Source organism: Neolamprologus brichardi, chromosome 11 (assembly GCF_056152115.1).
Source record: "Neolamprologus brichardi isolate AB-2024 chromosome 11, ASM5615211v1, whole genome shotgun sequence".
Taxonomy (NCBI): Eukaryota; Metazoa; Chordata; class Actinopteri; order Cichliformes; family Cichlidae; genus Neolamprologus; species Neolamprologus brichardi.
This window is the reverse complement of record NC_142114.1, coordinates 20595288-20610914: the sequence shown is the minus strand read 5'-3', so window position 1 is coordinate 20610914 and position 15627 is coordinate 20595288. Positions and strand designations below refer to the sequence as shown.

The window sequence follows — 15627 nt, the reverse complement described above, 5'->3', positions numbered from 1 at the left end:
TAGACGCTATACAGTAAGAGTGCTGTGAGGTCGGGCTTATTGCGCATTGCCTAAAGGGGACACAGCAACTAGAAACATGAGCTATTTGATACTCTTTGTGATATTTTAGACTTTCTTTCTTCTTGCTGCTCAAAAATGGAAAAAAGAAAAAAAAAAACTTGAATACTACAGTGAGTGAGTGGCAGCCAGCGGAAACAGGCACACCTTATCGTATCTCTCTTATATTCAAATGTTTTCATGGCTGTGCATGCACGCGCCTGGAGGAAGAGGAGAAGAAATAATTTCCAAGAGGGCGGTGCTATTGTATGAAGTAGGAACAGCGTCAAAGTTAAGAGTGCTTCCAAACATTAACTCGAACTTTAAGTGGCCTCTGCTGTTAAATAGAACAGAAGGAAACCGAGCAGGTAAGATGACGGCTCGCCTCTGCGGTGAGATTTGTTGACTGTAATGTGATCTGTCGATCGGGCTTAGCGGGGGAAATGTCCCGTTAGTAGCACGGCTAACTGAGCTCTTACCTGTGCCAGGTAAAGTCGGCGTGTACAGTACAGGTAGAGGTACACTTTTCTGCCTTGTTTGTTTATTTGTGTGTAACATGGGCTATCGAAGAGTAGCCTACGTTACACAGAGCAGGGTAGGACTACATTCTGATCTGCTGACTTGCGTAAAAAGAAAATGAGTAAGCGATCTAACTTTACAGTAGGATATGTTGCAACAGGCCTCTTACAGCCTGTAAGAACTAACTTGACACGTCTATCAAGAAGATATTAAAAATAAAAGTAATATTACTTGCTTAAAGTGCTTAATCTGGAGGCTGTCACCGTAATTTGCTATATGCAGCTGGAGAGGGTCCATTGGGCGTCAGATATGTCTTGTTTCTTTGTTTCTTTTTTTACACTATAGTTCAAAAGACTACGAGAAGAGAGGAAGGAAGCGCATTTTCAATTAAAGCAGCAGGGTGTGCCAAAATATTGGCGTTATCCTTAAGAAATGACAGGTTGAAGAAGATTAATTCAGTTTAACTTGTCTAAATGTTTAATCCATTAATCACCATACTCCACTACTTTAGTAGCCTGTATAAATCTTTAAGGAATTGGGTTTGAGGTGTCAGTTCAGGGCTAAAAATCTTGTAGGGACACCAGAGTTTTTATAAACTTCAAATATGTAAGGCTGAATTTTCTTGAAGCATACATAAAACAAATTACAGAATATTGAGGTATGTAATTAATGGGTTAGTGCGGCCACTGAAATGTGTATTATCATGTTTTATTTTACTCTTTGTAAAATTTCAGACTATATGAGCTACAACTCCTTTAGTAACTAATGGAATATCATATTTTTTTTCACCCAGGCCAAGTTGATATAATTCACCTTCTATGCTCCTGAAAAAAAGAGGCTCAGATGCTTCAGGATGGACGAGGCTCTTCCCAGCCTGAGCTCAGTTTCAGACTCTCTGGAAGCAGACAGTGAGGAGTTCCAGCTCAGAGTGGACTTCTTCAGGAAGTTGGGTTACACCCCATCAGAGGTCATGGCTGCTTTGAGGAAACTGGGCTTAAGCACAGACACTAATGCGGTGCTAGGAGAGCTCGTTAGGAACAGAACCCGCAGTGTACCTTGCATTTCCAGCTCTGACAGTGACGAGAGGAGCACACGCCAAAACGACTCCCTGCAGCCTCCCAGTTGGGCTCTTGGGTCCTGCAAAAACACAACGCAGCTGTGGGACCAAAACAAACCGGACGAAGAATTGAGGCCTGTTGTTATTGACGGCAGCAATGTTGCCATGAGGTAATCCTGATGATACTTCCTGCTCTGTAGATTATCAGATTAAATCATAATCCATGAATGTCACAGCTGCTATGAACACTTTCTGAATAAGGACAGTTATTTTTCAAAGTCTTATTAAAGTCTGTATTTTCCTACAATGTCGTGTGACTTGACTTTTTAAAGGAGGTGTTGACTGCACTGCCCGTGCATGTTTTAGCATGGACCGCTGAGACATTATGCAAATTCTAGATCCTCTACTCAGAATCCCCACCTTTTACCAGAAATTATGTGCAATATGTGACTTTCGGACTGGGTAATAGCCAGAGGGAAGATTCCTTCTAAGCAGCATTTGAAGACGTGGTGTTTACTCAGATCAGTGGAATTTGTTAAGCCTCCTTTTGACTATGAATTAGATTAGATTATTTTCGGTCAGATTAACTGAATCCATGTTATCTCTTATGCTTCTTTTTTTTTTTTTTTACAGTCATGGCAACAAGGAAGTATTCTCATGCCAAGGGATTCAGCTGGCGGTGAACTTCTTCCTTGACAGAGGTCATACTAGCATTACTGTGTTCGTTCCCAGCTGGCGCAAAGAGCTGCCCAGAGCTGATGCTCCCCTGACAGGTGAGGATGGCAGAAATAAAGGAAAGCAGACAGATGTTTCCCATCAAGTAGACAGGACAAATTTCAGCCTAACATCCCTGTGAGGCGAAGTTAAATGAGGTTAATACTGGTGACACAAAAAGCAGTTTTCACACGGGGTGTGAATGACAAATAAGGTTTGATTCAAACAGAAATGTATCTGATATTATTTTCATGCTGGATGTTAGCACGACCATAAAGATGGAATTAGATCCTTAAGACTGACTAATTGCTGGGGGGAAAAAACAAATGTGATGGGGAGCAATAGCTGAGTTCCTGTCTATATCACATGTGTGCATCGCTGACAAAATATTTTGATGTGCTTGTGTTCTCTTTGAATCCAGGCCAATAAAGAACAGGTTTTGTATGTGTAAAAAGGCGTCCATTGTAAGCTGTCAATGAAAGAAGTTCTTAGAATTGAAAATTCGTTGACTGCTTTTAGCAGTCAGTCTGGTTCTACCATCTGCTAATTTTCCCATTATTGGTTAGTTTAATGTTAGAGAAGACTAAAAGTTTATATTTTAGTCTCCTGGCAGCAGGCAAGACCAGTGAATCCAGGAGAATGAGAACCACACCTTCTGAACTGTCAGATAAGACAAAAAATTCCCCTCCAGGCTCAGTGTGTGGCACATGCAATGGTTACAACATAAGCTGATCACTTCTGTTAAATTGCCGACTATGTTAGCCTCTTAAAGTTTCAGTTTCTGTACAATGAGATAATATCTGCAGGGCATATCCTGCCATAACCACACTGTAATCAGAATGTTTAGCCATAGATTTAGAACAAAAAGTAGCTAAAATGGATATAAATCACTAAAGATGTTCTTAAATGGTAGCCTGGTTGTTTTACTCAAGAAGGTAACAAATTCTTACTGATAAGGAACTGAAACAAATGAAATAAGCCCACACAACTATTGTAACAGAGAGGTTGCCATTTATTCTAGTTTTTGCATACAAGTTGTGCTAAGATGATATTTCTTTTCTTCCCCCACTCACGCTTTTTTCTTTGTTAGTACAGAAACAAATACCGTATTATACAGTGAGTTTTAGAAGTGATTTTTTTAAGCAAGAAATGAAAACTTAGAAATTCTATCACATAATTCTGTATTCATTAATAATTCCCACATGAGCCAGGAGATATTACAGGAAAACTAATGCATCTATGCAAAAAAAGTTAAGGTTGTGAAACAGGGTATTATTTAGTTGGCCAGCATAAAATATTTCCATACCAGGCCATGGCAAGAGAAAGTGGAAATACACTTAAATAAGTCACTCTGACTGTTTTTGGGTGGTTACAATATTGTAATCACAGACAGTCGTGTATAATAGAGCTCTAAATTTATCTCAACTGATTCACTTATGTCCGTGTATTTATAAAGCCCAGATTAATATAATGTCAGTGTATCTTTGTGTAAATATTACCACCTGCAGCACAACAACTAAATAAAAAGGATGGCACATCCTGGAGCATGAGCCTCTTGTTGCTCTCAAGAATTAATAGCTGTGCAGCCTGGGTGGAGCAATCCAAAGGTTCTTTTTTCAATCTTTGAACAAGGAAGTAAAAATCACCCTGTAGTTACTCGTGGGAAAGTCCCATCGGGAAGTAGAGATGGGGATTTTTTTTGTTTTGTTTTTTTTGTGTTGTTTTTTTTTCCACACCTACTGTACTTGATGTTGTAGTTAACTACTGGTATCTATTTACAGTAAGTTGTTAGGTTTTGACAGAAGTAAGAAAGGTGCTTTTCTATCACATAAGGTTTTCTATCTTTTGTTCATCACACAGAGTTCAAGGTTCATTTCACTTACCCTTAACTTGTTTTGAAGCACTATCAATGTGTGTGTGTGTGTGTGTGTGTGTGTCTTTGTCGTGCATTTGTTCACTCAGCTTGCACATAGCATGATCTACAGTAATCTTAAGCTACCCCTCATTTCCTTATGTTCTAATTCCAAAAATTCAGTGGTCTTGAGCAATCATTCTCCAAGGTTTATGAAGGTTTTTCAAAGTTTTTCTCTAGAAATTGTCTGCTTTTTTGCTCATTTTCAGTCCACTATTTTTCCACTAACAAGTAGATTCCCAAGAGGTATTAGCAGAAAATGTGGCATATCTTTGCATCTTTGCAGCATGTCTTTAAATTCTAAGAACCTAGACAACAGAAGACAAAAGGAGAAGTGTCAGGCCTAAAAAAAAATCTAAAGCACGCAAAGTATATCTGAAAGTCGTGTCTTTAAGAAATAGGAAAAAACCCAGATCTGACACAGGCCCAGAGAGATGCATCTACTGTTCACTGAAGCCTCGTCAGAAATGGTTTCAGTGAAATAGTGGCTGTCAAAAACCATTCTTAAGGAAACGAAACGGGGAGAAAAGGCTGAGGTATGCCAAAATACACAATACCTGGACTGAAAATCAGTGGCAACAGGTCTTATGGAGTGATGAATCCTGTTAGAATTTTTGGTTCTGTTCAGAAGAGATCAGGAGAAAGGTACAACAGTACATGTCTGCAGCCATCTGTAAAACATGGTGCAGGCTCTGTCATGGCTTTGGCCTGCATTTCATCCAGTGCTTTGTGGAAGTATGAACATAGAAAAGTGCTGTCAGAATTTTGATCCACCATCAATACCATCCCAGAGGTGTCTGATTGGCAGCAGCTTCATGTTTCAGCATGACAGTGATTCATAACACATTACCAAGTTTGTAAAGAAATACCTGGATAGAAAAGAAAAAAATACAATGACCTCCCCAGGCCTAGAAATTCAATTCAATTTTAGTTTTATTTATATAGTACCAAATTACAACAACAATTGTCTCAAGGCACTGAAATCAGCATTATGGAAGCAGTGTGGGATGATTTTCACAGAGAAGGGAACAAAAGGCTGTCAACATCCAATAAAGAGCTTATTGGATGTTGGCAGCTTTTAAAAAGCCTGGAGAACTATTCCTGAAGACTACATAAAGAAATGACAAGAAAGCTTGCCTGAGAGAGTTGAAGCTCTTTCAAAGAATAAAGGCAAATATTAACTTTCAACCTTGTTAAAATTGTACAAACTTTGTTTTCACCTTGTGGTTTGGCTTGCATCTTTCAATAAATCCACATCTTTTTAATGTGTCACAGTACAGTTGAATACACGAAATCATTTAATACAGCGTAAAACATCAACTCTGGATCTGTAACTGATTACTGGTTGCACTTTCAGATCAACACATTCTACTGGAGCTTGAAAAAAGAAAAATCGTTGTCTTTACTCCATCACGCCGTGTTGGGGGCAAGCGAGTGGTTTGCTATGATGACCGCTTTATTATCAAATTGGCGTATGAGTCCGATGGAATAATCGTATCCAACGACACCTACCGAGACCTCCAAGCAGAAAGACCTGAGTGGAAGAAATGCATTGAAGAGAGGCTGCTCATGTACTCCTTTGTGAATGACAAGTAAGCCTGTTCTTCTGTATGAACCTGTGAGATACCACATTTTCCTTCCGTGGTGAATTTTCCAGAAAAAGAATTTGCAGCTTACAGCAGAGTTGTACAAGTGGATGAAGAACTCTACAATTTTTGTGTTTTTCTACAGGTTCATGCCCCCAGATGACCCTTTGGGTCGCCACGGCCCCAGCCTTGACAACTTCCTTCGGAAAAAGCCTCGTCCTACGGAGCAAAAGAGACAACTCTGTCCATACGGTAGGTACGATTAGCATATCGATCAGGAAGTGTTACCCTCTTCTGCAGCAGAGAATGTGCTGTCCAAATTAGATCTCATCAACAAAAAATCTTTTTGCTTGTGTGTGTTATTTTTCTCCATCACAGAAAAAAAGTGTACGTATGGCATAAAGTGTAAGTTCTACCATCCTGAGCGGGTAAACCAACCCTATCTGTCTTTGGCTGATGAACTGAGAGAGAAAGCCCAGATTTCTACTTTAAAAGAAGAGAGAAATGCCAGATTGTCACCCAGACAGCTTCAGTCTGATCCCGCACTTGCTCAAAATGCCTATTTTCATCCTCGAGACTCCAACAAAGAGCTCAAAAGAGATCAGCAGACTGCCTCACCCCCTTCTCAGGTTAGTGAAAATAAGCTGCTGTACTGGGAGGATCCTAGACACAATCCAAATCACATGCCGTGTTCTGTAACAGGAACCCAGTGTCAGAAAGAGTGGCCTGGGTTGCACTTGATGCCAAATCATTACTATGCCAACATGTCTCAAGAGTACCTGGATTCAGGCCTCGGCTCTTTTGAGAGTCAGTACTCTGATATTTCGCATTCCCTCTGCAACTCAAAGAAGCTCAGGCCGCAGTATCAGAGTGCTCCTCCTGGAGCCACAAATTCTCTCGTACAATTAGAGAAAAATAACATCAATCAGCCTTGCAAGTGCTGTTCTCATGCAGTGCCCTCAACAGTTCACCAGCAATTTCATGGAAACATGGACTCTCAGGCACAACCCCAATACAGCGCCTATCACCCAAATGCCCTCACACCCACTGCTTCTCACCAGCACAGTCTCCCCAGCCATTTCCAGTACAGTGGAGGCACCCATGTTCAGCAACATTACTGGTCAGATCCCTTTCAGGGGTTACCACAAGCCAGCAGACCAAACAGCCTCCCTTCTTCAATTCGTTCTTCACACTACCACAATTCTTGTTGCTCTAGCAACAGTCATCTGTACTATTCAAGGGGACAACAACCATCTTCTGCTGCACTTGACACACAAAGGTTAGAACTCCGCAACAAGCTCAAAACTATCTTCAACCCACATCTGGTGGATACTGTCATGGAAATGTTTCCAAATCTGATGAATGCTGAGAAACTAGCTGCAGAGATACTGAAGCTGAAAGCCCAAAGAGATCTTTTCTGATTATTCTTCTTTCAGACCTGTCATTACTACTTGCCTTGACCTCAATAGCATCCTTATCACCTTTTCAGAAGGTCGCATAGTGCCTATAGCTGAGTCATTTAAAAACAAATTCTGTGCAATGTGCTATTATACTGTAAAAATGAAACATTTTGTTTTATTTATGAATGATTTAGTTAATCTGTTATAGGTTATATATATTTTTTATGACACTGGAGTCATATGTCTTTGTCATCCATGTTTTGGATAAAAAGTGCCTCTAGATGGAAAACGGTTACATTTATGCATATTTGTTTATGCATATTTCATCAAAGTTAATTAGTTTTAAGTTCTCATGAAATAACCTGTTGCTACTATGTGCTACTTTTAATCTTAGTTCTTCAGAAACAGCCTGCAGACAAGTATTATCCTTTCAAGGGACATTTGCAGTATACTAAAAAACACTGGCAGTCAGTCCAGAAAAGTAGGCTTCCAAATATTATTAAAAGAAAGTAGCTGAGATACCACAACAAAAATGAAACGCTAATTATGTAGGTGAGCTATAAAAACCTTTATGAACTATAGATACAGCCACCATGACATAACCCACTGGTTTGGGAAGTCCCTTTTTGAGAGCATTTTTGCTGTTGCTATCTTGCTTTTGTTTTTGTTTTTTAAACAAACATGACAAGTGAGGACAGAGAAAATGAGGACACCAAACGCTCATGCAATGGTAACCTGTCACACAAGTTACACAGAAGGTATTTTCAGCTGCTTTCTTATCACCACAGTAGATAGATCTGCATGTTTGACCTTCCTGATGTAACCAGTACGAGTGCATTTACCCTGTGAGCTTGGCTTTATGTCTCCTCTCCATCTCAGGCCAGAGAGCTTTTACATGTAAGGGTAACATGTTAACCTCAGAGCTACATCCTGCTCATCTACTTCACTGTAAAGACAACACCACAAAAAGACAGCTAAATAGAACTCCTGCATGCTGTCTCTGTCATTGCTCGTATGTTTAATAAATGTTTGCATCTATCCAACCTTCAGCATTTTGGAAATTACATGTTAAATGTGCAGGCTTAAGGTCACCTCAACATAAACTGGGCGCTAAAGAGGCATTGAGTCATCCACTTTACACCTCTGTCTGAGGTTTCCAAAGTAAAGTTAATTGTTGAATTCGTTATCTGAATTTTTTCTATCGTGACTTTTGAGTTTTTGCATTAGAAAAGGCAACTGATAATGTCCTGCTGCATTTTTAAATTGTTTTTATTGGTCGGGAATTTTGTTTCTCCTTTATTAACCAGCTCAAACTTTAAACTTTCAAGAGTATTTCATCTGATATATCAATAATTTTGAAGTGTTCCTACCTGTCAGCATTTTGTTTCTGTCCTGATAAGATCTGGCATGAGAAAACCTGTAGTTGGTTACGTCACAGAGGGCATGTTTCTCTGTAGTGTAAAGTCAGTAGTTTGATTTACGGCATACGCCTCTCCAAAGAGCGACTCTGTTGCTTTTAGTTCCCCACTTCTGAAATACCTTTGGTGTCCTTGCTCTGTGAGCTTCATAAGTAAATATAAAAGTCATGTAGTCCACAAAGATAAGCTAACATTGCATGTTTTTGCCATACAGTGTAAATGCTGATCTTGCTAGGAAATTGAAACTGAACTTAAGAAATGGCTTTGACCCAAGCAAAAGGAACTTCCTGATGTGTCATCATCATTTGTTCCGTAAACCTGAATCAGCTTCATGAATCATTCTCTGAATAACTGTCCCGATTAGTGTGTGTAGGAGAGACTACAGTATAACGTATAAAAATGACAGTTATGGAATTTAGTTCTCATAAATGATTTGTATTCTCTATTCTTATATTGGATCATTAACTTCAAATGTTTAGTGTTAGAACTCATTGTAAGAATATTTAGGAAATGCATTGTCACTACCTATTAAAGTCTATTGTAATAATAATATGTGTGAAGTCTATTACAATACAAAGGGACGGGGATTAGCACTGTTGCGTGGAGAGCCAGCCAGTGGTTTAAATCCAGTTTTCTGTGTGGAATTTTCATGTTTCCTCATACCTGTGTGGGCTCTCTCTGGCTTCCTCGCACAGTCCAAAGACATGCATGTTGGTTTAATTGGTGATTTTAAATTGGCTATTGGTGTGAATGTAAGTGTGATTGGCTGTCTTTGCTGGCCCTGCTGTCCACAGTGTATACCACTTTACACCCAATGAAAGATAGGATACGCTACAGCTCAACGGCGTTCATGGAATGGATTTGCAAAAGAAAATAAACAGCTGGTATGGGGTTGGTGGATTAATCCCAAACTAGTTCTTCGGGTTTATTTAATTCACTTGTAAATATCCCTCTGACGTTAATCAGAGACCAAACAAGCTAACAGTGGTCCTGATTGCCTCACAGATAGAATTGCTGCCAAACTGTCCTACTCAGTTTCACAAGAAACAGCGCAGCTCGTGTTGCAAGCCTGAACGAGAAACTGTTGTTTTTTTTCCCAGTGACTGAGGGAAAGGTAAGGGTGTGTGTGTGTGTGTGTGCCTGTGTGTGTGTGCGTGTGTGTGTGTGTGTCAGTCAGTCAGTCAGTCAGTGTGTGAGAGAGCATGCTAAATACCTTTTTTGCCACTTGAACGAGGCAGACATGATTTAAAACTAACTTATATTTAAAAACAAATGTTAAATGCAATCACACTTGTGTATAATAATAGGAAAGAAAGTAGATAACTAAGATCTTGCACTTCATGCATCACCAGTCGCTGCAGATGTAATTTGTCTCACTGGGAAAAGGCCTCATATCTGTACTGATGCTGGTACAAGGTGAGAGTTGTTTTTATATTAAGAGTCAACTTTTCCATTTGTCTCTATATTGTCCAGGTTGCAGGGACAGATCGTTTAACTTAACTTCAAAGTCTATATGGAGTTTATTGGTTTCTCCAATGTAGCGCTCACCTTAACTCAGTTAGTTTTACACGCTAATAAGGTAATTGTGAACTAATTAATTAAACAAAATGCTGCTGTTTTAAAGCATCATGAACACTAGATTTATTATGTTAAAATAAAGGGAACCACCATTATGCTAATGCACATTGAAAACTATAACTGTTAGCATGCTAATCGCTATGGTATTGGTATTATAATTATTGTGTGCAAGGTCAGTAGCTCACATGTAGCCTCACATAGCTGCTAGCCTTCCAAAACCTCCATATGTAACCGTTCTGTGGAAATACACCAACCTTTCTCACACCCTAACTCTATGACTATATCCCTGAGAAATGTCCTTGATATTTTTAAAGTTCACAGAGTTGCAGATATTACCCAACATGTCAATTCTTTGTTATCTAATGTTGTTTTGAGAGTCGATGGCCCACTTCTGTTTCTTGGCTTTTGATTCTTTTTTTTTCTTTTTCTTTTTTTGATAATTCAAAAATCTAAACTATGCCAACTATCCAGGAGATGCAACAATAATATTTGTTTAATCAAGAAACACAGTTACCATTACCAGCTAGAGTGGGGTGTTACGGTTGAATGAATGTAAATATTTACTTTATATAACTTTACTTCTATAACTTGTGCAATGTTCGCACACATGTGTCCCATGTTTTACTTGATGTGGGGGGATTCGTGGCTCAAGAGTTGGCAGTTCGTCTTGTAATCGGAAGGTTGTCGGTTCAAGCCCCGGCTCGGACAGTCTCGGTCCCCGTGTCCTTGGGCAAGACATTTCACCTGTTGCCTACTGCTGGTGGTCAGAGGGCCCGGAGGCGCCAGTGTCCGGCAGCCTCGCCTCTGTCAGTGCGCCCCAGGGTGGCTGTGGCTACAATGTAGCTTGCCATCACCAGTGTGTGAATGTGTGGATGACTAAATGTAGTGTAAAGCGCTTTGGGGTCCATAGGGACTAAGTAAAGCGCTATACAAATACAGGCCATTTACCATGATGTGTAAACAGGGAATTCGGTTAGCATACTCAAACAACCTTGGGCTTCAAAGCCTTTGTTTAAACATAGCTGTTAGCTTATCAAGAATTTTTTTTTCTTTTGACAATTTCTCTGCAACATGGAGTCACTTTGTCAGTTAAGACAAGGAACATAAAAGCTTGAGTACAGGTTGTGTTTCACAGGCCTGTAATATGATGGCCTCTTCCTTTGTCATGCTGATACCGGCTTCAAGTAATAATCTCATACCTGAAGGCTTTTAGACAAACTTGACCGTGCACTTGATATTCAGCATTTCTCTTGGCATTAGAGAAAGGGGTATTTTTTAGGAGACTTAAACTAGTTCATCAAACAATCATCAGTTACTTGGTAACACATTAACCTTCACACACCACTGTTTGTTGAACTGATGTTTTTATTGTGAATAGGAAATTGATATCGATTCACAGGCAAGATGCATGTGTAAATGTACCATTATGCTGCGGCGTCAGATTGATGATACTGTTCTGTATTCACCTGGTCCTCTAGTCAATGGCGAGCTTGGTAAGATGTATGTATTTTTGTTACTCCCATGCCATTAGTAGTTTGTGGAAAGGTACAAAAGCCCCGTATCCAGGTTTGCTGGGAAAAAAAGGAAATTAAGTTACTATTCAAACAGACTATACGTTAGAAAATCACACTTATATTTATAATTTTAATATTTTAGATGTCGCGGAGGTCGTGTGTTTGTTATTGTTGTTTTTTTGTTTTGTTTTTTTTGCAGTCTCGTAAGAAAATACTACATTTAAGTAACATTTCCAAACGCAGTCAGTCAAGTTTGTTATTGTAGGAAAGTGAGTTCACATTACAAGGTCGCACCTCATGCCTTTAATGCTGTAATTTAAGACAGCTAAGATGACCTGACAGATGCATGTGCAGCACATATACGGCATCCAGAGGATTGGAGATGCTGTAGTCCTAAAAAATACCCAACAGCCACTTCATTAGGCACACCTTGCAGTATTATGTTGGACCTTCTTTTGCCTTCGGGAATGCCTTACTTCTTCATGACATGAATTTAATAAGCTGTAAGAAATATTCTTCAGACATTTTGGTCCATATTCACAGATAGTTGCTCCATATGTGTCAGCTGCACATCCATGATGCAAGTTTTCCATTTCACCACATCCAAAACACGGTCTATTAGATTGAGATCTGGTGACTTTGGAGAACATTTGACTATAGTGAACTCATCTTCAGGTTCGGTAAACCAGTTTGAGATGATCTGAGCTGGAAGCAACCATCAGACGATGGGTAAGGCGTGGTCAGTGACATGGTCAGCCACATTTCTCAGGTAAGCTGTGGCACTTGAAAAATGCTTATGTAGTCTCTTGGTGTTGCTTCAAGGTTCAACATGTTATGTATTCAGAGATTTTTTCTTCTGCTTTCATATCATTTAATGTAAACTCTTGAGATGGCTGAAATATTGAATCATGGAATATCAAATCCATCAAAGTAAATGTATTAATACATTGTGTAATTGTGTGAAAGAATGGTGCTTAAGGTAAATACGCTTCAAAACAAATGTAAAGGTTTTAGAAGCATTTGAATTTAAATAGGTACTGAGATTATTGTAAAAAGCATTACGTAGTGCACACATCCAAATCGCAGTACATTACTAAATGTCAAGGTGCACACCCTTAGAGCAAAAACATGTACATGTTGCTTGAGTACGGCAGGTAGGAAAATGACATTGGTTACCATTCAAAGTAGCTGTGTCCCAGGTGGCTCCCATCACATAGCCCTGAATCAGGAGTTTGCAGCTCAACTCCAAGGTGGAGATCTACCTCCCCCTGCAGGTGACCGAGGAAACGAACTACTCCTGTGCTGATCCTCCCAGATGGCAGCATGATCCTGACCTGATGGCCTAGCTGTAAGTCCATCGGGGAGTGAGGAACAAAAACTCGATGTGGCCCTTGAGATTTCCTCCATGATCTCACACTGCAGAAAGAAAACTTCTCTTAGTGAATAGAAAGAACATCACACACATCGATAAATTAGGAATTATGATCCTAAAATATATTCCACGTAATGAATAAATTTGCTTTTTGAACTATATTTTGAATATACACCCTGTGCATTTCTTAAGATGGAGGATTATAACTGTTGCCGAACGATTTTTTACATAATACATTTTCAATAGGACACAGGACCTCACATGACTCTGAAATGGTCCCTGCTGTTTCCACTGTTTGCAGTTAAACTTCTGAGCATAGATATAAGAATATTTTTTTATCCAACTCTCTGCCAAACCGTTTCTTTGAAAGCAATACCTCGAGGCTGAAGTTGAGGAGGAGGAAGGTCTTGAACTCTGTGCTGAGGATGAAGATAACTGGCTGCCTGACAAACTACATTCATAACTATCACTTCTTGATGACATGTCAGACCTTCTGCGCTGATGGAGGCCGCCTGCACGTGAGACATTAGCAGCTGATATCATGGCTAAATACAAAAGGATGCGCATATGAAAATTTGTTCTGTCATTGCCATAATTGTGTTACTGCCATTTACCTGAATACTCTTCAAATGCTTCTCCATTGTCCACTCCTGACTCTCCCTGGTCACTGTAACTGCCCACTTTCACCAACACTCCAGACTCCAGCTGAGGGAAAGGAGGCAAAGGTATAATTACAGAACCTCAGCCACCCACACGCAACTTCACACACAAACACACCTGATTATGCAGCTCTTCCTGTTTTCTCTTCAGCTCTGTAAACCTCCTTTCCCATGATGCTCTCTCACAAGCAATCCTGGTCTTCAGTGATAGCACCTCTTTTTCAGTTTTGGTCAGTCTCTTCTGGAGGGCAAATGTACGGTCAGGGCTACCTGGTATGGCGGCAATCCTGTTATTTTCGGCACCTGACAAATAACATCAAATAAGGTAATCATCTAAATCTGCACATTAGCAAACGGGATGTGAAGTAGGATTGCATAAGGAGGAAGAGAGGCTTTAAGAAAATAAACTGTGAAATTGAGTGTTTAACAGTTGACTAAATATTTTTAAGATATTTTAAATGTGCTGGTGATCACTCTTTGATTTTATGAGTTTCTTACCCACAACTTGTTTCAACTGATGGCTTTTGCCCTCTGTAATGGGGTTTTCCCTTGGTAAGAATCTGATAGCATTGTATGGACATATCTGCAATGCAGATCAACACTGATTAAAATTTTTATAATCACCACTTACAAGAACCTTCATTAAACTGTGATGTAAGCAGATTACCCAGATGTGAATATAATGAGCATACACTCACCCAAAGGAACCTGCAGGTGCAGAGTATCCCTTTGACTGCCCACGTAAACACAGCCCATAGGACTGTCATGTTAAAGCACCGTCCTCTCACATTGTGCTATCCTGAGCAGACAAATTAATTGTTTTTCTTTAGTACAGTAAGTACTACAGCTGAAAGATTATATCTTTACAATAGAGTGGATTTGGTTACAGAAAACTCAAGGCTAGTTGTAGGTTTTCTAAGAAAAAAATAGGTTGTACCATCTGTAGGTCAATGCTGCCAGGCTATGCCCTCGTAACACATAAACACACTCAAAAACCACATTGAAATTAAAATGTGGTTGAACGCTTATGACTTCGAGCAGGACACTGACCTTTTGCAGAAGCTTAACTGTAGGCTAGAAGTCATAGGGAAATGGTAGCTTCCATCTCTGCTAAAAGGGCCTCTGTCCCAGTCTATGGTGAAGGCTAATGTGCCACACAGGGCTCACTGACCTGTTGCTATGCGCCAGCTCTGTGTGAGCGCTGCTGACGATCGCCCGGGAGGTAAATCTAGTCTAATCTTCTTAGTCGTGCAGTTACACTATCTGGTTGTATCCAAGCTGCTACATATGGTTTACTGAGTCTGATAAACAATGTGAATAAGCCTCTACACTTAGTGCAACTGTTACATCTGTTGGAGGAAGAAGGATTCAGTATCATCACCCATCTGTTTAGTCTGTATGTTGTCAAACTGGAGAGGTAATCCTTAATATTGATACAAAAATAAATAAATTCTCTCCTTTCTGACTGTGTTTTTCACTCGTTTTGCATTTGGCCAAGATCAGTGTCACTGCAGGTGATACCTGGACCCTACAAAGGTTGCACAGGTAGTCCAAATGCTCCAGGATGGCACATCGATACGTGCTATTGCCAGGTTTTCTGTCTCCCAGCACAGTCTGAAGAACATGCAGGAGATTCCAGGAGACAGGCAGTAATGTAGGAGAAACAAGGCTGTAGAAAAACCTTAACCCATCAGGTGGACAGATCATGTATAACACCACCACTCAGACCTGCACCCCTGACTAACAAACATGCCTGTACCCGTGACCTGAGCAATCGTCTGAAAACTGTTGCAGTAAGGTCTTCTGACTGCCTGCTGTGTTCTCCACATGTGATGGCTCAAAAAAGCCCTGGCTATCACATG

At 40.0% G+C, this 15627-nt stretch overlaps 2 protein-coding genes across 2 annotated transcripts; one reads left to right on the top strand and one right to left on the bottom strand.

Moving 5' to 3' along the window:
- Positions 1-244: 244 nt before the first annotated feature.
- On the top strand, positions 245-9192 carry zc3h12aa (zinc finger CCCH-type containing 12Aa). The gene is made up of 6 exons (XM_006791679.3): positions 245-404; positions 1349-1782; positions 2246-2385; positions 5596-5830; positions 5970-6076; positions 6203-9192. Exons 2-6 carry the CDS (start codon positions 1409-1411, stop codon positions 7243-7245), a joined length of 1899 nt encoding a protein of 632 aa, XP_006791742.2. The 5' UTR covers positions 245-404; positions 1349-1408; the 3' UTR covers positions 7246-9192.
- A 2375-nt stretch (positions 9193-11567) lies between these two features.
- On the bottom strand, positions 11568-14926 carry LOC102777938 (uncharacterized). Its single transcript, XM_087847797.1, has 8 exons — positions 14816-14926; positions 14464-14564; positions 14264-14348; positions 13884-14068; positions 13721-13811; positions 13483-13618; positions 12911-13150; positions 11568-11791 (listed from the first exon to the last, which is right to left on the bottom strand). The coding sequence occupies exons 2-8, from the start codon at positions 14530-14532 to the stop codon at positions 11734-11736; spliced, it is 864 nt and encodes a 287-aa protein (XP_087703923.1). The 5' UTR covers positions 14533-14564; positions 14816-14926; the 3' UTR covers positions 11568-11733.
- Positions 14927-15627: the final 701 nt, after the last annotated feature.